Raw genomic sequence first — 20170 nt, forward strand, 5'->3', positions numbered from 1 at the left:
ATGATTTTCTCTAGAAAAGAGGAAAAAATTCCTTTTATCCAGTTTTATCAACACCAACCAGATTAATAGATTCATTGCTGTGGACAGAGAAATTAACATTCACATGGCAGATAAAATATTTTAATTGGTATAATACTAACTCAGTTCATAATCTCTTAACCACAACTTATACATTACAAAAGGTTGCAGAGGTTTAGTAACAGTGATGCCAATTGTGTACTCATGATAATCACAAAGATATAACCCTTTGAAATATACCCGGTTGTTGTTGTACCTGCTGGCACTCATTGAAGACAAGACGCTACAGTATCCGCACATCGTTAATTGGCATGGCATAGAACAGTTCCTTCAAATGACCCCATAACCAAAAGCCTAGGGCACTGAAGTCTGGAGAATAATCAGGGCAAGATGTAGGCCCCTCACATGTCCAGCAGTCCTGAAACGGCTGATATTCGAACACATTGTGACGAATGTGTGTTGGTGCGCCATCATGCATGAACCACATTTGTATTCGTTGCTGGAATGATACAGCCTCCAGCAAGGTAGGAAATACATTAATGAGAAAATCCCGATAATTCGCCTCAGTTAAACTTTGTGGAAGCATGTGTCGCTCTATTAACTATCACCAAGTACACCTGCCCATACTTGGTCTGAGAATCGGTGTTGATGCCCTCTTTCCCGATCTGCTTGGGGATTTACATCTGCCCATACATGCTGGTTGTGGAAATTCACAACACCATCTCTTGTGAACCCTGCCTCATCGAAAAATGTAAACAGTGGACCTGCGGCACAGTTCTGGAACAGCCTTTTACAGAAGCTCTTTCTGCCGTAATGATACAATGGCCTTAGGGCCTGAACGCCCTGTCAGTGATATGGGTACTGCAGCTGTTCATGAAGTATCCTCCAAATAAGGAAGTGAGACAGGCCTTTTGTTGCTGCTAATCGCCGCACACTGGTCCAAGGGGTTCTTCCATCAGACATAAGACAGCCTCCTCTATGTCAGGTGTGCGGACAGTGTGAGGCCTTCCACTGTCAGTCCTCCGAGGTCCAACAGTACCTTCCATTGCTAAGAAGTGGTGGACGAGAGAAAATGTAAATGTACTACACCTTTTGTACGTACAAACGGCGCAATAACAGTAAAAACGTAAGTGAATCCGCGTATGGAAGAAGGTAGTGGTACGTACCCAGAGTTAACAGTACTGTACAATACGGCACACAAACACGACGACACCTACCGCAGCCTACAACAAGACTCGAACCACATAACTGACTGCAGAGCATCTAATGATAGGTAGAGTACTGGGAGTAAGACATAATACCCTGCCAACACATTTGACGGAGCGCCATTGCAAGGACTGTGCTATTTTCATGTAACTATAAAACTTTGCCTGATGAGGAATAGAAGTTTTATGTTTAGAATTTCCCATGCAAGAATGCCTTAGAAACACTTAACTCTACATTAGAAAATCTTTCTTTGTGGAACAGTGTAAGCAATCCCTCAAAATATGATACAGTTCATCAATATAAAGTTGATAGTTACTGTGAAACTCTATTGAAGATGGGTCTAGCACAACAGGGAAGAAATGCTGATCCTAAGAGAAATCTGTTAGTGCTACCCGATGTATCTTTCTGTTCCATTTATTACTAACTTTTCGCCCTCTGTAATGATTTCCAAATGAGACGTAATTATATGTACGAGTCAATAGTTTGTTATGCCCCTTTTCGAACCCAAACTCGACCACCCAGACTGAGTGGTAGAAGGGAGCGATCTTAGTCAATTTGATGAATGATGAATTTTGTTACTCAGTAGTCACTGCGCACACTTCTTCAGGGAGATCCCGTGTTTAGTGCCTTTATTCTCGAGTTTCTGTACTAATATGCCCTGGGGTTCCTACAATGTAAGTGATCCATGGGCTGCTAGAGGGCTACACATTTTTTACCACGCACTCGGCGAGTGGTCTGGATCGGATTTATGTTCCTGGCGGATAAGAGATCACATGTTGGCTGCTGAACATTGCCTCACAGCTTTTACGGATAACCTTGCATATTTATGCACGTTAACCCTCCCATGGCAGCCGTAGTTCGTGGAAACTTAATTTATCTACACTGGTGGATACCGAATGTCGCCAGCGGATCGAAGAAACATGGCAGGCATGCGCTCACCGTCTGCCGGTGCACCGTACGGTTCTTTCGTGGTGCTGCTATATCCAAAACCGACGATACGAAGCGCTCTCATAACGTGTAGCAAGGAAAAAGCGAAGTGGTTCCGAGATAAACTTGATTATTATTACATGGTGCTCCGTGACCTGTCCTCCACGGCCGCATCACCCGAGCGTAGTGCGGAAGTCCATGGTATTCAGGGGTACATTTTATCGAACACGAGATGTCGATTGGAGGGACTTTCGATACGTACTCTGTGCTTGGACAGTGTAGATGGAAAACGTATTAGCATGCATCATGTGTCCAAGGGACATGTGCGTAATCCTATCCTTGATCGCAGTGCTCCATGATGGTGTTGGTCGGCCCTCGACGTCACAGCAGGACATTGATGCTGGGTTTCTGGATCATTACTGCCTCCTTTTCACTGGGACGCCGACGGCAATCGGATAGGAGAAGAAATTTTGCGACATATGGAAATGGGGGTAGATGATCCGTATGCAGATGCTTTATTGCAACCCTTAACGGAAGATGACATACGGAGGGCATTCACGAAGGCCAGATAAGTTGACATCCGAATTTTGTCCCGAATTTGCAGATTTAATTATGTCCCAATTGGTGTTGATGCATAATGAGTTATCGAGCGCTGACACGGACGTTCCGTCGCAATTCATGGCGGAACTGCTTATACCAATACCGAAATCGGCAGTGAGTGTCAGCGCCCATCAATTTCGACCGCTCACAATGCTCAATACTGACTATAAGATCTTGGCGTGAATGTTGGCGGCAAGGCTAAAGACTGTAATATCCAAGACATTACCACCCGACCATGCCTGTCTAGGGATCCGGAGCAACATCCATTCTATCCTAGGCGAATGCCATGACATTTCCCTGACGGAAGCTTGTCGCAAGCGGGCGGCGTTCGTATCAGTGGATTTTGATCGTGCCTTTTACAGGATCAACCATGATTTCCTTGACTCGACCATGCGACGCATGGCAATACTTCGTGATTTTATTACTGTCCTTATGCGCCTCCTTCGCGGCGTTCCTTCGATGGTGAGAGTCAATGGGAGGGAGGTAGGAACGATTCCTGTTTGAGCTTAGTCAGTCAAGGGTGTCCCTTGTCGATGATGCTGTTTGAAATAACGCTCGAATCATTGATGCAGACTGTTATACGGACTCTTAAAGGCGTTAGACTCCGTGGGAGTTCCTTCATGTGTCTGCATATGCCGACGACTTGATAATACTCGTCCGGTCGGAGAACAATGTACGTAAGGTGGTTGCACTTCTTACTAACAAGGGAACCTCCCCATCGCCCCCCCCCCCCCCCCCTCAGATTTAGTTATAAGTTGGCACAGTGGATAGGCCTTGAAAAACTGAACACAGATCAATCGAGAAAACAGGAAGTAGTGTGGAACTAGGGAAAAAATAAGCAAAATATACAAACTGAGTAGCCCATGCGCAAGATAAGCAACATCGAGAACGATGCGAACTCAGGAGTGCTGTGGTCCCGTGGTTAGCGTGTGCAACTGTAGAACGAGAGGTCCTTGGTTCAAGTCTTCCCTTGAGTCAAAACTTAACTTTTTTTATTTTCGCAAAGTTATGATCTATCCGTTCGTTCATTGACGTCTCTGTTCACTGTAATAAGTTTAGTGTCTGCGTTTTGCGACCGCACCGCAAAACCGTGCGATTAGTAGACGAAAGGACCTGCCTCTCTAATGGGAACCGAAAACATTTGATCGCAAGGCCATAGGTCAACCGATTCCTCCACAGGAAGACAGGTCTGATATATTCTACACGACACTGGTGACGGCATGTGCGTCACATGACAGGAATAAGTTGTCGACCCACCTAACTTGTACACTTGGCGAATGGGTAAAAAGACTCTTCTACCTTGCCCGATTTAGGTTTTCTTGTGGATGTGATAATCACTCCCAAAAAAGTGATGAAAACATAAAGAGTTTGTCACGTAAACTGCAACAAATGAATGTAACAGTTTCACAGTCGCACAGTTTTCCCTGTGCTCTGTCAAAACATTTGTTTTTAACGTTTTCAAATTTTTCGGTATAGGTGTAGCGTCCCCATACTACGGCACAGTTACCTCACATAGGACGGACGGACGGACAGATAATAATTGTCTAAAAATAAAAAATAAACTTTTCCCTCGAAGGTAGCCTTGAACCAAGGACCCATCGTTCCGAAGCTACTCACGCTAACCACGGGACCACGGCGCTCCTGACATTGCAAGCTCTTGATATTGCCTATCATGCACATGGACTACCCAGTTTGTATATTTTGCTTATCTTTTTCATAGTTCCACGCAACTTCTTCGTTTTCTCGATTAATCTGTGTTCAGTTTTTCAAGGCCTATCCACTGTGCCAACTTATAGCTAAATCTGAGGGGGGTGCGATGGTGAGGTTCCCTTGTAAGTACGGAGTAACGGCGGGTAGTAGGATCAGCATGAATAAACACCAGATTATGCACATCGGCCGAGGTCTGGACGCTCTGCGCAGTCCGTTTACGACGGTTGACAGCGGCGGCGAGCTTGTAAACAAGCACCCAGGGTTAGACAAATATGTGGATGCGACGATTTACTTATGATCTTTAAGGGAGTGTAAGCAGCTATGAACATTCACTGTCTTGCGCCGGATGGGTACTCTAAGATGAATGTCCACATGTAGACGGCCTTGCGCTCACAACAGCGCTGTCTTCCCATGCCTGGACAACTGATTGAAACCTTCAAGCTCTATCATTTCCCTATATCGTTTGCCTCTTTGGTACAAGTATAGCAGCATTTCAGGAGCAACAATATGGTAGTTGTAAGGTATGGACACGATCTAGTATCAAGCCGAGTCCTTAAGGCGATTTTTGAGATGGGCTCTGATAATTTAAGTGCCTATTGCACTCCGAACTCCCAGTCCGTAAACAGTTCAGCTCGTCACAAACGTTAAAGGAAATACTTATTCGCTGGGTAATTTCACGTGTGGTATTGGTTCGACTCGTGCGATCTTATTGTTGTTTTGTTGGTATCCATGACTGAGAAGTATCTCAACAGTCTTAGCCATATCAAATACTTATTCTGTTTCCATATGTCAAAAGAGTTACATGGCTTTGGTAATAACGGTGATCACCGGCTTTATGAAACAGTAGGTTTGAATTAAATTGTCGAGCAAAGTATTAGAAATGTTAAATATTGTTTTGGTGAGTCTGCTATGAGAAAAGAAAGGTTGCAAATGAAATAAGCGTTTCAGAGAAGCCCAGGATAACGTCGAGGCTCACGAGTTCCCTGGACGCTCCAGCACATCATCAACCTTTCATATCTTGCGAAAAGTGGAAGTAGTAATTACAGACGATAACTGAATCATAGTCAGAGACGTTTCCGATAATTCTATTGCATCAGTTAGCTCGCCCCCTGATTTTATCGAATTTAGTTTGTATGAAATATGGGACAACAAAATATATTACAAAACTGTTGGCTTTAGAACAAAATCAACCACAAACTAAGTTTCTCAGAAGTCAATAAATGATGACAACAAAGGAGGACTAATGAAACGTCTTTACAGACAGAATGTTAAATTTCCGGCTTAATTTTCCCTTTCGAAGCATTATGAATTGCGAAGATCAGATAAAGCTTGAGTAAGTGCAATTAAATGTGTAGTTTATGCTCACCATTCCCTTGTACTGTAACAGCATATTATTCCATCAGTTCCACTGACCAATAAGGATTGTTATTTACAACACCTCTTGTGTTGGGTAAAAAAGAGCGTTGCAATGAATCCATAAGAACTCTATATGTTCCAGAATTAAAGAGAAACCTAAAAGGACCCTTATTTAAAAAACACAGATGAGATTAAAAACTCGCCGCTAATGAAGTTGAAAGCTGTCACAAGGAACGAGTACCAGTAGTGTTGCGAAAACTGGAATAAGCACTGGCATAATTGTAAAGTTTCTAATGGGGGACTATTTTGAACAGAATAAAATTGACAAGAATAATATACAGTAGAGTGGAAAACAAAACTGAGAATCTGTTAGATGACTAACAGTTTGGCTGTAGGAAAGGTAAAGGGGCCAATGAAAGCAAGACTGAAGAAAAGTCGGATAGTTTATGGGATTTATCGATCTGGGAAAAGTGTTCGTCAGTGTAAAATGGTGCATCATGTTCGAAAATGTGAGAAGAATGCGGTACTCTATAGGAAAAGACGAGTAGTATGCAATATGTACATGAACGAAGATGGATCAATAAGTCTGTAAGACCAGAAACAAAATGCGAAGTGCTCGGATTAGAAAGATGCAAGTCAGTGATCCAGTCTTTCGCTCATACTGTTCAGCCTACACAACGGAGAAGCAATGAGAGAAATACAGGTTCAAAAGTGAAATTAAACTTCAAAGTGATAGGATATCAGTGATAAGATTGGTCGACGACACTGCTATCCAAAGTGAAAGTAAAGGACTCCAAGATTTGTTGAACGCAATGATGAATCTGTCGAGTACAGAGAGTGCAGAGCCTGGATTGGGAGCAAATCGAAGTAAGACGAAAGTAGTAGCAACGAGAACAGCGAGGAATTTAACATTCTAATCACTATCACGAAGTAGATGAAGGCATAAAAATAATCCATGATGGACAGAACAAGCAGTCGAAGAAAATTTTGAAAACTCATTGGTAACACACTTGGACTGTGGGAGAACCGGAGCTGAAGGGAATCGGAGCATTGGAAATGTGGTACTACAAACGAATGTTGAAAAATTGGGTTGAGTAATAAAGGAAGGAATGTGAAGTGTTTCCATAGAATCGACGAGCAAAGGAATATACGGAAGACACTTACACGAAGAAGAGACTGGATAATTGGACAAATATTACATCAGGGAATAACGTCCATGAACCTAGAGGAAGCTGCAGAGGTTGCAAACTGTGGAGATAAACAGAGATTGGAATACATGCAACAAGTAACTGAGAACGCAGGTTGCAGTTAGTACTATGAGATGAAAACGATGGTACAGGAGATAAATTCTTGAAAAATTACTTCAAGGGAACTAAAGACCGCATATTTCTTTAGTGTTTTGTTGATTTACTATTGAAACATGAATTATAACATTAGTGATTGTGGATGCGAGCTAGTAATCATTGCCTTTCTAGTGCTCCTAAAAAAAGCCACCCTCACCCGGGACAATATACATTTTCCTATCTCACTCTGCAAGTCTTTTAGTATCATATGTAATGTGTAAGACATATGGACGAAGTGTGACATCAGTGGACTGTTCACTATCCCCCAAAAAGAACCGTACTCATTTAGCTTTCCAGTGATTAATACTCGCCCTCTGGAAGTCGTAGTTGTTAGTACAAAATGCAGCCCATAACTCGGCAGCCGGCCGGTGTGGCCTTGCTGTTCTACGCGCTTCAGTCTGGAACCGCCTGACCGCTACGGTCGCAAGTTCGAATCCTACCTCGGGCATGGATGTGTGTGATGTGCTTAGGTTAGTTAGGTTTGTTTAGTTCTAAGTTCTAGGCGACTGATCACCTCAGCGGTTAAGTCGCATAGTGCTCAGAGCAATTTGAACCATCTGAACTCGGCACACGTGTGTACTGAGACGGCTGGTGTTGCAGTGCTGCCAGAGACGCCGGTGATCCTGGATCGGTGGGGGCGGCGGCTCAACAAGACGCTGGGCCCGCTGCTGGAGGGCGACGACATCACCCTCAACTGCCGCGTCGTCGGGGGTGAGTGACGCCTGCCCACATGAGGCGTTTCCCTTTCCATTATCATCGAATATTGTGCATGGCCTTTAACAATGTGGAACAACTACTAGCAGCTTTGTTCTTTGCTTAGTCTTATACTACAGAGAAACACCTGCTGCAATTTGTATTTCTTTCTGGTAGGTTCGTTTTTTGCTTCATTTTTGGCTCACTGGAAAACTCTCACTATCAGACGTTTTACTTTTTCCTACCAAAACGGCATTAATCTTCTGCTGTTTTCCATTTCTCTGTGAACAATTCACTAGTCAACAAATTCAAACCTTTTCCTCCATCTAGATCGTAAATGGGTGTATTTACTTACATTTGGGATTTTGAATTCATTAGTAACATCAGTTTCTCTCTATCGCATCACATTTCCTAAGATGCACAGCAGAATCAAAAACAGTTATGGGGTACATGAACACAGTTAAAACAAAGAAGAAATGCATATTCAGAACTCTAGAACTTAATATTATTTAATATGTATATATGCACATGATGTCAATAGAAGGTGTAAATTAGCTCACAACATATTTTCAACTGTTTTCGTCTTTGCCATTCGGAAAATGTCACAACGATACCCTTCTTTTGTTTTCGTTTCATCACTAGTCGCCCGTCATTGAGAGTCCACTGTCCTTGGTGACGGTGATCCATCGTATTTGGCGAAATCTTTCGAACTGCTCATTTCTTACAATTCGCAAATTTTATAGAAAGAAATGACGACTGGGATTTAAAAGGTGTATCTGAAGCGACATTCTATATTCCACGTTCTTGTAGGTGTCTAACAGATCATTCACAATGGACACAGTTATCGTCCCTTATATTACACAAAAGGCTCTTCATAATTGCTCTGAAAGAGGACCAAGTAGCTAATTTTGTATTGGTGAGTTTCGTATCGAAGATTGCAAATGTTATGAAGATAAATTTGAAAATTTTATACGTATATGGCTTTACCTAGATGCCCTGCTATATTTGCGAGGCAGAAGGTATAGTGAATGGAGGGACTAAACGCTTTCCTAACAAGACTTCGGTGTAAGAGATAGTACTGGATATGGAAACAATTTGAAATGCAAAATTTTTATCTTTATCACCAGCAGGACAGTCAAAATGTAGAATAAATGCCTTCTTAACTCAATCAGTTATTGGTTTCCTTTGAGATTTTCGGGTGAATTTCCCACCCACAAAAGCTTTTGGTGTGGTTTGAACAACAACGACGTTTGCCAGTTCCCATTTTTACTGTGTTTTAATCATCGTGGCTTTATACTACCTCTCACGGATACCCACACTGAGACAACAAAAACTCTCAAGACACTGTTCGGCCTAAGTAAATAATTTGAGAATAACGCCATGCTTGTTTCAGTACACATTAAATGGTAAAGACAACGTCGCACTACGGACTAGCCTGACGTCACATAAGTAAATTTGATAATCTTTATCACACTTTCCACCGTGTCAGGTATGTAGACCTTCTTGCACCAAAACTACAAAAATTAAAACATTAAGCATCCAAACAAAAGAATAGTAAACAGTGGAATACGGAAAATAAATAACAAAAAACATTAAAACACTTTGATAACTAGGTTCTGATGCATACCAACTGACATGACATCCCAGATGAAAATGGCTGTCGAGTAGTGATCTAACGGAACGTCGAGTAAGCTGACGAACAGTGTAGTATGATATATCGCGAAGATGATTCTAGACGAAGGTCTTGCACTAACCTCATCAGGGACTTTAGCGGCAAGACCAAACATTTGATGCTACCATTTGTAGGATTCGCAAAAAGCGTGGAGGTGCATATCAAGTAGCGACTAATACGCTCGCGAGCGGCTAGTGAGGCAGTATCGGGAAAGACTGACGGGGCAACCTCACCGGACCAGTCTCTGAGTCACATTGCTCTCAACCGCATAAACACTAACAAGAACCCATCAGTAATGTCTTCACTGCGTCCTTTTATGTCCGCTAGGGTAACCGACACCAGATGGCTCTCGGCTAGCAGCTAGTGAATCGCTGCACTTGCTACCAAAGTGGCAACAATTGTGTACACAATTGCATGATTTCCGGAGCCAAATGAATTTACGTTTTAAATGCTACTTGGTTAACGACAGCGTGTATGGTGTATGTCTCTTTAATTTCATCGTGTAATATTTGTGAAGTGCTGCTTGAAGCTCATCGACTGAAGATTAAGTTTGATTTTACGATAAGATGATTTAATGGTGCGATGTTTGAATTCGGAAAGGTAATATCTGCTAAGAAGAATAACTTATCTCTCAACTTTTTCCCCCTATTCATAATCTAAATTGATCATTAATATGCAGCGTGGCATGTTTTCTAAGCATTGGATGAACTTCGACTCTCCAGAAAGTTTGCAATCGTTTTTTCTTCTTTTTTAGTGTTCAGCCGTGGAGTTGGTCTGCAGCACTACGCCATTTCATCTTGTGTATGCCTCTCTCTTCATTCTGTCATACATAACGCAACCCATCATTTACAATCTGCTGCACGTATATCTGCGATTGTCTCCCGCGATTACTTCCCCCATCTCTTTCTGCAGTTGCTGCGTGCCTAAGAGTTTGTGCTTGGATATCTCACCAGAGAGATATGGAAACCTGTACTCCTCACAGCACCTCTTAATTGTTAAAAATTGGAAATTTGTGGTAAGTACTATGGGACCAAACTACTGATGTCATCGGTCCCTAGGCTTATACACGACTTAATCTAACTTAATCTAACTTGCGCAAGGGAGGACTCGAACCTTCGACAGGGGGAGCCGCGCGAACCGTGGGAAGGCCCCTTAGACCGCAGGGCTACCCTGCGCGGCTCTTAATTGTTAACTCTGTTTGTCCGGCTGACCATCATGTTTCTGTAGCACCAAATCTCCAGACCTTCTAGCCTTCTTCTCTCCTGTTCCATTACAATCCGTAACTTCATCCAGATGGCGCTACTGACATGGAAAATTTGTATGAAGCAGAAAAAAATGCATTATTTGTGAACAAGGGAAAATCGAATTATTGATCGAGTGTCTTATGTGCACGAATCCACCAGATTTAAAATCAACGCCCAATACCGTCCATGGAAACGTTGTCATCAATATCGACTTCGCAATTCAATGTATATTTTTTGGAGTTTCTGGGATTTTTAATAGTGTTCTTTGAGTTAAGAATTGGTTTATAGTGGTGCTGTGTTAATGATGAATTACCATTATTGTGTTCCATCTAACTTACTATATTTTTGGATTTTTGTCTCAGTCGCCGAGACTTTACATCACTGAATAAATAAAATTTATTGACAAAGTACTTCCTCTTCGTTCGTCATACTACCCAATTCTGTCCCTGATTTTGCAAAACACATATTGAGGTAGGCTAAGTAATAATAATTGTCCTAGCAATTATAATTTATAACCATCAAACTTGAGAAATGATTTAATGATCTCTTGAAACGTAAGAGTACACATTTTCAACAAACAAAATTCTGGTCTCTCCCCCCCCCCCCCCCCTCCCAGTGACAATATTAAGATCAGGAAAAATATACAAAGCGTCATTTTCCTAGAGCACCGCCAGATGGTGCTATGTACTGTCATAGTTTAACACGAGCAAGATCTTAAACAAAAACAAAAAATGTCTACTTATTTTATGTGCGAGCTTCTATTTACCGCCTGCAAATAAATATTTTTAGTAATAAATGTGTCTAGGAAACGGAAGCATATGTACAGAATAAACGCTGCATGTGATGCAGAAATATATTTCTTTTGCTGTACGGTGGGAAGCCATAACACCCATGCAACAAAAAACATCCCCGTCTGCATGTGAAGTGTTAAGACTGACATAAAGTCATAGTAACTGGAATGTCACGTGGGAATAGTAAATACCGGAAGAAAAACTTCAGGCCGCATCCACAATTTGGTGTCCTGTCTACAACGTCACCGAAGGTGGTGTTGAACAGCCAGGCGGTAAGCAAATGCGGCCAACCAGTTTTCACAGGATGCAACAGTTTTGACTATATACGTAATTAATCTGGTAAGAAGGCGTCAGTCTTCGTGCAGCCGCGCGAGCAACAGCATTGGACCGCTCAAACAGAAGATGCCAAGATATTATTGAAGAAGAAGGCGTACTCGTCTTACAGTTTATAAAGCAATAGACAATATTGCTATTAATACGGAGAACTACGTGGGTGCACAAGTCGTCCTGCATTGTCCATCAGTTTTCCGTGACGAAGTTCTTAACTTTACCCTAAGCAAAAGTGATACCTTGTAGCATGGTAACGGCTGGGCATTACGCCAGTTTCCACAGCAGAAAGCGTCACATCTCTTCCACGTTTTTCTTTTTGGTCCTCAGTCTTCTGACTGGTCTGATGGGCCTCGCCACGACTTCCTCTCCTGTGGGAACTACTTCACCTCAGAGTAGCACTAGGAGCCTACGTCCTCAATTATTTGCAGGATGTATTCCAATCTCTGTCTTCTACAGTTTTTGCCCTCTACAGCTCCCTCTAGTACCATGGAAGTCAGTCCATGATGTCTTAACAAATGTCCTACCATCCTGTCCTTTCTACTTATCAATGTTTTCCACATATTCCTTTGCTCTCCCATTCTGCGCAGAACCTGCTCATTCCTTACCTTATCAGTCCACCCAATTTTCTACATTCGTCTGTAACACCACATTTCAGATGCTCTGATTCTCTTCTGTTCCGATTTTCCCCCTCTCCATGTTTCACTACCGTACAATGCGATACTCCAGACGTACATTCTCAGAAATTTCTTCCTCAAATTAAGGCCCATGTTAGATACTAGTAGACGTCTTTGACCAGGAAGGCCCTTCTTGCCACTGCTAGTCTGCTTTTGATGTAGTCCTTACTCCGTGCGGCATTGGATATTTTACTGCCTAGCTAATTCCTTAACTTCATCTACTTCGTGACTATCAGTGTTATTAAGTTTCTCGCTGATCTCATTTTAGATACTTCTATTTACTTTAGTCTTTCTTAGATTTACTCTCATCCTATATTGCGTAGTGATTAGGTTGTTTATTCCATTCAGCAAATCCTTCTTCGCTTGCACTCAGGATAGCAACGTTATCAGCGAATGATATCATTGATATCCTTTCACCTTGAATTTTAATTCCACTCATGAACCCATCCTTTAATTTCCATCATTGTTTTTCGATGTGAAAACCCTGTTTTGCACCCTTATTACTCCGCTCTTCACTCTTCGTCGTTCACTCTTATTCTTCCCTCTTGGCTCTTATACGTATTTTATATTACCCGTCTCTCCCTATGGCTTACTACTATTTTTCTCAGTTTCAAACATCTTGCACCATTTTACATTCTGGATTGCTTATTCCAGGTTGGCAAATCTTATGAACGTGTCTTTATTTTTCTTTAGTCTTGGACTGATTACCAACCGCAACGCCAGAATTGCCTCTCTCGTGCCTTTACCTTTTCTAAAGCCAAACTGATCTTCATGTAGCACATCCTCTATTTTCTTTTCCATACTTGTGCATACTGTTCTTGTCAGGAGATTGGATGAATGAGGTATTAAGCTGATTGTGGGATAATTCTCGCACTTGTCAGCTCCAGCAGTCTTCGGAATTGTGTGGATGATATTTTTTCAAAAGTCAGATGGTATGTCGCCAAAATCATACATTCTACGCAATAATGTGAATTTATAAATTATGATGGAATGTTATCGATCCCTTCTGCCTTATTTGATCTCAAATCCTTCAAAGCTCTTTTAAATTCTGATTCTTATACTGGATTTCCTTTCTCTTCTAAATCAATTTATGTTCCTTCTTGTATCGCATCAGACAAATCTTCCCCTCATAGAGGATTCCAATGTATTCTTTCCACCTATCCGCTCTGTTCTCTGCACTTAGGAGTGGAATTCCCCTTGCTTTTAATGCCACTGAAGGTTGTTTCCACTCTCCTGTATGCTGAGTCAGTCCTTCCGACAGTCATTTCTTTCTGGATTTCTTCACATTATTTTTCTTTTTTGCGGCCATTTCGTCTTAGCTTCTCCGCAGTTTCTATTTATATAATTCCTCAATGACTTGTACTCCTATATTCCTGAGGTTTATGGAACATTTTTGTACCTCCTCCTTTCATCGATGAACTGAGGTATTTCTTCTGTTACCCACGGTTTCTTCGCAGGTACCTTCTTCGTACATATGTTTTGTTTCCAACTTTTGTAATGGCATTTTTAGTGATGTCCATTCCTCTTCAACTATACTCCCTACTGAGCTATTGTTTATTGTTGTATCTTTAGCCTTACAGAGCATCAAGCGTGTCTCGTCATTCCTTAGTACTTCCGTATCCTACTTATTTGCCTATTGATTCTTCATGATTAATCTGTTAAGCTTCAGCCTACTCTTCATCACTATTATATTTTGATCTAAGTCTACACCTGCTCCTGGGTTTGCCTTTCAATCCAGTATCTGATTTCGGAATCTGTCTCACCATGACGTAATCTAACTTAAATCTTCCCGTATCATCCTGTCTTTTTCCAGGAGTAGCTTCTCCTCTTGCGGTTCTTGAACAGAGCATGCGATGTTAGTACGTGAAATTTATTAAAGAATTCAATTAGTCTTTCTCCTCTCTCATTCCTTGTCCCAAGCCCAAAATCCCCTCTAACCATTTCTTCTACTCCTTCCCTACAATTGCATTCCAACTCCCTATGGCTATTAGATTTTCATCTCCGTTTACGCACTGTATTACCCTTTCAATATCCTCGTAAACTTACTCTGTTTCTTCCTGTTCAGCTTGCGACGTCGGCATATATACCTGAACTATCGTTGTCGGTTATGGTTTTCTGTCGATTCTGATAAGAAGAACTATCACTTAACTATTAACAGCAATACATTCTCTGCCCTTCTTTCCTACTCATGTCGAATCCTACTCCCGTTACAACATTTTCTGCTGCTGCTGATATTACTCTATACTCATCTGACCAGAAATTATTGTCTTATTTCCATTTCACTTCACTAAGCTCTACTACATCTAGATTAAGCCTTTTCATTTCCTTCTTCAGATTTTATACTTTTCCCTGTCACTGCAAGCTATTGACATTCAACGCTCCAACTCTTAGAACGTTATTCTTTTTTGATTGTTCAATCTTTCTCTGATGGTCACCTCTCCTAAAGCAGTCCCCTCACGAACATGCGAATGGGGTACTATTCCGGAATCTTATGCTAATGGAGAGATCATGATGCCACATTTTCAGTTACTGGCCACATGTCTTGTGGGTACACGTTACGTGTCCTTAAGGCAGTGCTTTCCATCGCCTTCTGCATCTTAATGCCCTTAATCATTGCCGATTCGTAGTCTTTAGGGGCAGTTTCCGACCCCTTGGACTATAGAGTGCCCTGAACCTCTATCCGCTCCTCCACTCTCTTTGATAAGTCCGTTGGCAAAATGAGGGTGACTTCTTACGCCGCAAGTCTTCGGCCACCAATGCTATCTCCTCCATACAGCCAGTTATTTGTTCCCTCAGTGTTCAGTGGGATTCTTAATAAGCCTCTCGCCCATTATGGTAGAACTAGTGGTCTGTCATTCATAGGGTCTATACCCACAGAATCTGATGCAGAGTGTAGACGTATGTGTTCATCGTTTACATGCAAATAATTAATGGAAATCCAGAAAAGCGAATTTCCTTTAACATTGACGGCCTTGCATTTACACTACTGGTCCTTAGAATTGCTATACCAAGAAGAAATGCAGATGAAAAACGCGTATTCATTGAACATATATATTACACTAGACTTACATGTGATTACATTTTCACGCAATTTGGGTGCATAGATCCTGAGAAATCAGTACCCAGAACAACCACCTCTGGCCGTAATAACGGCCTTGATACGCCTGCGCATTGAGTCAAACAGCTTGGATGGCGTGTACAGATACAGCTGCCCATGCAGCTTTAACACGATACCACAGTTCATCAAGAGTAGTAACTGGCGTATTGTGACGAGCCAGTTGCTCAGCCACCATTGACCGGACGTTTTCAGTTGGTGAGAGATCTGGAGAATGTGCTCGCCAGGGCAGCTGTCGAGCATTTTCTGTATCCAGAAAGGCCCGTACAGGACCTTCAACATATGGTCGTGTATTATCCTGCTGAAATGTAGCGTTTCTCAGGGATAGAATTAAGGGTAGATACACGGGTCGTAACACATCTGAAATGTAACGTCCACTGTTCAAAGTGCCGTCAGTGCGAACAAGAGGTGGCCGAGACGTGTAACCAATGGCACCCCATACCATCAGGCCGGATGATACGCCAGTATTGCGATGACGAATACACGCTTCCAATGTGCGTTCACTGTGATGTCGCCAAACACGTATGCGACCATCATGATGCTGTAAACAGAACCTGGATTCATCTGAAAAAAAATGACCTTTTGCCATTCGTACACCCAGGTTCGTCGTTGAGTACACCATCGCAGGCACTCCTGTCTGTGATGCAGCGTCAAGGGTAACTTCAGCCATGGTCTCCGGGCTGATAGTCAATGCTGCTGCAAACGTCATCGAACTGTTCGTGCAGATGGTTGTTGTCTTGCAAACGTCCCCATCTGTTGACTCAGTGATCGAGACGTGGCTGCACGATCCGTTACAGCCATGCGGATAAGATGGCAGTCATGTCGGCTGTTAGTGATACGAGGCCGCTTGGATACAGCATGGCGTTCCGTATTACCCACCTATTCCATATTCTGCTAAAAGTAATTGCATCTCGACCAACGCGAGCAGCAATGTCGCGATACGATAAACCGCAATCGCGATAGGCTACAATCAGACCTTTATCAAAGTCGGAAACGTGATAGTGCGCATTTCTCCTCCTTACACGAGGCGTCACAACAACATTTCACCAGGCAACGCCGGTCAACTGCTGTTTGTGTATGAGAAATCAGTTGGAAACTTTCCTCATGTCAGCACGATGTAGGTGTCGCCACCGGCGCCATCTTGTGTGAATCCTCTGAAAAGCTAATCATTTGCATATCACAGCATCTTCTTCCTGTCGGTTACATTTCGCGTCTGTAGCACGTCATCTTCGTGGGGTAGCAATTTTAACGGCCAGTAGTGTAGCTTCATCCAAATTTATTTTGTTTCATAAAACTGTGTTATTCATTGCGATTAACATTTTCAGTAACATTGTTCTCAGTTTCCTGCCAACTGTGCAAGATGTCTGAAATCGTGAGAAAAATAGGAGTAGGCTATACGGAATGACGGGTGATATACAATATGACGAAGAATCAAGGGGGAACCATAAGAATGACCAAGAGTTCAGATTATTAAGGCTGTGCGAAAGTAACCTACTGTTTATCCCCAATTTTTTAATTTCAACATCGAAGAACAAATGGCAACAGTAAGAGAAGGCTTGGAGAGTGCGATTAAAGTTCTGGGAGAAAAGATGTCAATTATGAGATTCCCTGATAACATTTTCAATCCTCAATGAATGTGAGGAAGAGAAAGGAATCTGCTCAATGGAATGACCAGACTGCACTGAAAGTAAACCTAAGAAAAATGAAAATAATTGGGAATGTTATAAATGAAATTAGCTATAAACTTAACGTCGAAGTTGGTAACCATTATGTAGACGACAAGAAAGAATTCTGCTACCTTGCAAGCAAAATAACCTGATGAATGAGACAAAGACGACATAAAAACCGTAACAGCACCGACAAAGAAGGCATTACTGACCAATCGAATTCTGTTAGTATGGAAAACACTTTAATTTGAGGACGAAATTTCCGAGAATGTACGGTTGAAGCACAGCCAGATGTGGTGCGGAGCATAGTTTTTATGATAGTGAGTCATGGACTGTTGGAAAACAAGAGAAGAATGGAATCGAAGCGTTTGAGATTACTGAAGTACGCTGAAAACTAAGTGGACTGATAAGATTAGGAATGAGGGTGTTCTCTGTAGAATCAAATGGTTCAAATGGCTCTGAACACCGTGGGACCTAACATCTGAGGTCATCAGTCCCTAGAACTTAGAACTAATTAAACCAAAGTAACCTAAGGACACCATACACATTCATGCTCGAGGCAAGATTCAAACCTGCCACCATAGCGGTCGCGCGGTTCCAGACTGAAGTGCCTAGAACCGCTCGTCCACAACTGACGGCTCTGTAGAATCAACCAAGAGAAAAACATATGGAAAACACTGGCATGATGAAAGGATTGAATGTCAGGACATGGGCTAAGACATCAGGGAATAGCTTCCATGCCGCTACACGGGATACAGAGAATAGAACTGAAGAAGGCCCGATTACCGATTTCATGGCACTAAGTACGCAAGTCCGCCTCTGCAGCACCATAAACATCTGAGTGATTTTGTTGATTTCAATCTTGCCATGTCATATGTATAGTTGAGACCAGCAACTCATTTATTTGTCGTCGTTTTCGTATTTTAGCACAATTCACTTCATTTATTTTACCACACTTTTGTCTCGAGTTGCCGTAACCTATTAATTGGACTCAAACATTTTCAGTTCATCAATTTATTAGAAGTGTGCTCGTGAAATGCATCCAATACTAGAGAATAGGGTGATCAACTCTTTATATAAAAAAGAATCTCCGCCATAGCCCCTCTGAAAGATACTATACGAACGCAAGGAGAAGTCACAACAGCTCATCGGCATGGAGTTGGCGCCGACAGTATGGGCCGAACTGCCAACATTGGCCCTCGTATCACACTTACAATGAGACTGCTGATGTTTGCCCTAGGACTTCACGGCCAGTTTTGTGCATACGCCCAACGCACTTTACACTTAACGTGTCTGTTATTCCTCTGACAGCGTACATCCTGTAGAGCGTTGTTGTACTTTTTCTTTTGCAATTGGAGCTATGTCCACCTTAGTTCTACAGCTAGGTGGTCAGAAGACTTGGCTAAGTATTACCCTGTTCTACCATTTCCAAAGTACCTAATAAACCAAATCTCTTTTGCTTCCCACTGAACGCTATATGTCTGCCTGATGTGGAAGATAAAAACGATTTCGAAATTTGGTGTTGAGTTTCTTCACTTCACGCAATGTTTAGATTATTGTGCCACCTCCTGAGCTACTGACTGAGTCAACATCTAATCTTCACTTAAAATTTCTAATCACTTACGATGAATTCATATGCTTGTCTATTTTTGATCAAGATTAAAACCTAATCTTTTTTCTAATCAATCACGTCGACGTTCCGCACTACATTTCCATTAGCCCAACATTACTTCGGAGCAGAATTCGCTAACGCACGCCTCCACAGTGTGACGCTCGACCCTGATGTAGCCAATTCGATTCATGGTAACAGAAGAAATTTTCCCCATAAATATTTGGTCCACAAGGAAAGGAAAGGTAGCAGCGTGAGAACCTAGTGACAAGAAGTTTTTATTCTCTCGTGGATATAACTATAAAGCTCTTGTTAATGTGTCAGGATTGGCGAAGAAGGGGAAGTAGTAGGCACCTGTTGAGGTGATGTAGTTAAACATTTTATGATAGACATGACGGTTTATTTCAGTAAAAAGTGGTTGAAGGCAGGCTAGAGAAGCCGCCGAAACTGAATGGGCTGCTGCCCAAGAGAGCAGGAGGGGAGAGCGTCTAACCGGGTCGGAAGCTGCCAACAGAAGAGAACAGATGGCCTGTCCATTCCCGGCGGCTGGCCGCAGCTCCACCCCCACGTGACCACCACCAAACCTCCCTATTGGACAGCCAAATAGTAGATGCGCGGTTCGGTAGCGTTACCTCATCAGTAACAAGTGAGGTTAGCTGCTGATGGGTCAACACTTGGGTTTAGAAATGGTTCTGTCCGGTATAATGCAACGTGACTTACGAACTGAAGGCGAACATCAAGTGAAATATAAAAAAATTAAATTTGTATAATATTACAATCATTCAGTAACGGCCCCTCTGCAGGAGTGAAGCATGGATAGGCAAACTGACACTATGGGGCTCCTGCGGAGGACAGCCTTACATAATTTTTGGCAATACATTCTTTTTTTTTTTTTAAATTTTGCATTTTTGCTTAGGAAAAGTGTTGAAAGGATGACAGTATTTTTTGTATTACTACACTGTGTGACAAAATTTCGATGGTGAAGCGGTGTTGTGAGGCGCTACGAGTGGCAGCGCAAAGTGGGACGATCAGCTGTTGGCGCTGGCAGCGGTGGAGGCCGATGGCCGCGGCGGGCAGTGGCGGGCTGCAACTTCCGCCAGTGTGTGTAAGTGTGGGGGTTCCGGAAGGGGCGAAGCACAGATCACAAGGGGAGAAGGGGATTAGCAGTTTTGCATTACTTCAAACGCATACGGTGATGCACTTCGTTGCTTATTC

The 20170-nt window shown here is 42.4% G+C and overlaps 1 protein-coding gene across 1 annotated transcript in view; it reads left to right on the top strand.

The window, feature by feature from the left end:
- The window catches only part of LOC124803283 (nephrin-like), a gene marked incomplete at its 3' end in the record, with an annotated part of 463636 nt that overhangs the window by 270201 nt on the left and 173265 nt on the right, over window positions 1–20170 (top strand). Inside the window, exon 4 of the mRNA XM_047264469.1 lies at window positions 7761–7871. Coding sequence (XP_047120425.1) covers window positions 7761–7871 — 111 coding nt within the window. The remainder of the gene's footprint in view (window positions 1–7760; window positions 7872–20170) is intronic.

This window comes from Schistocerca piceifrons, chromosome 1 (genome assembly GCF_021461385.2).
Source record: "Schistocerca piceifrons isolate TAMUIC-IGC-003096 chromosome 1, iqSchPice1.1, whole genome shotgun sequence".
Lineage (NCBI taxonomy): Eukaryota > Metazoa > Arthropoda > Insecta > Orthoptera > Acrididae > Schistocerca > Schistocerca piceifrons.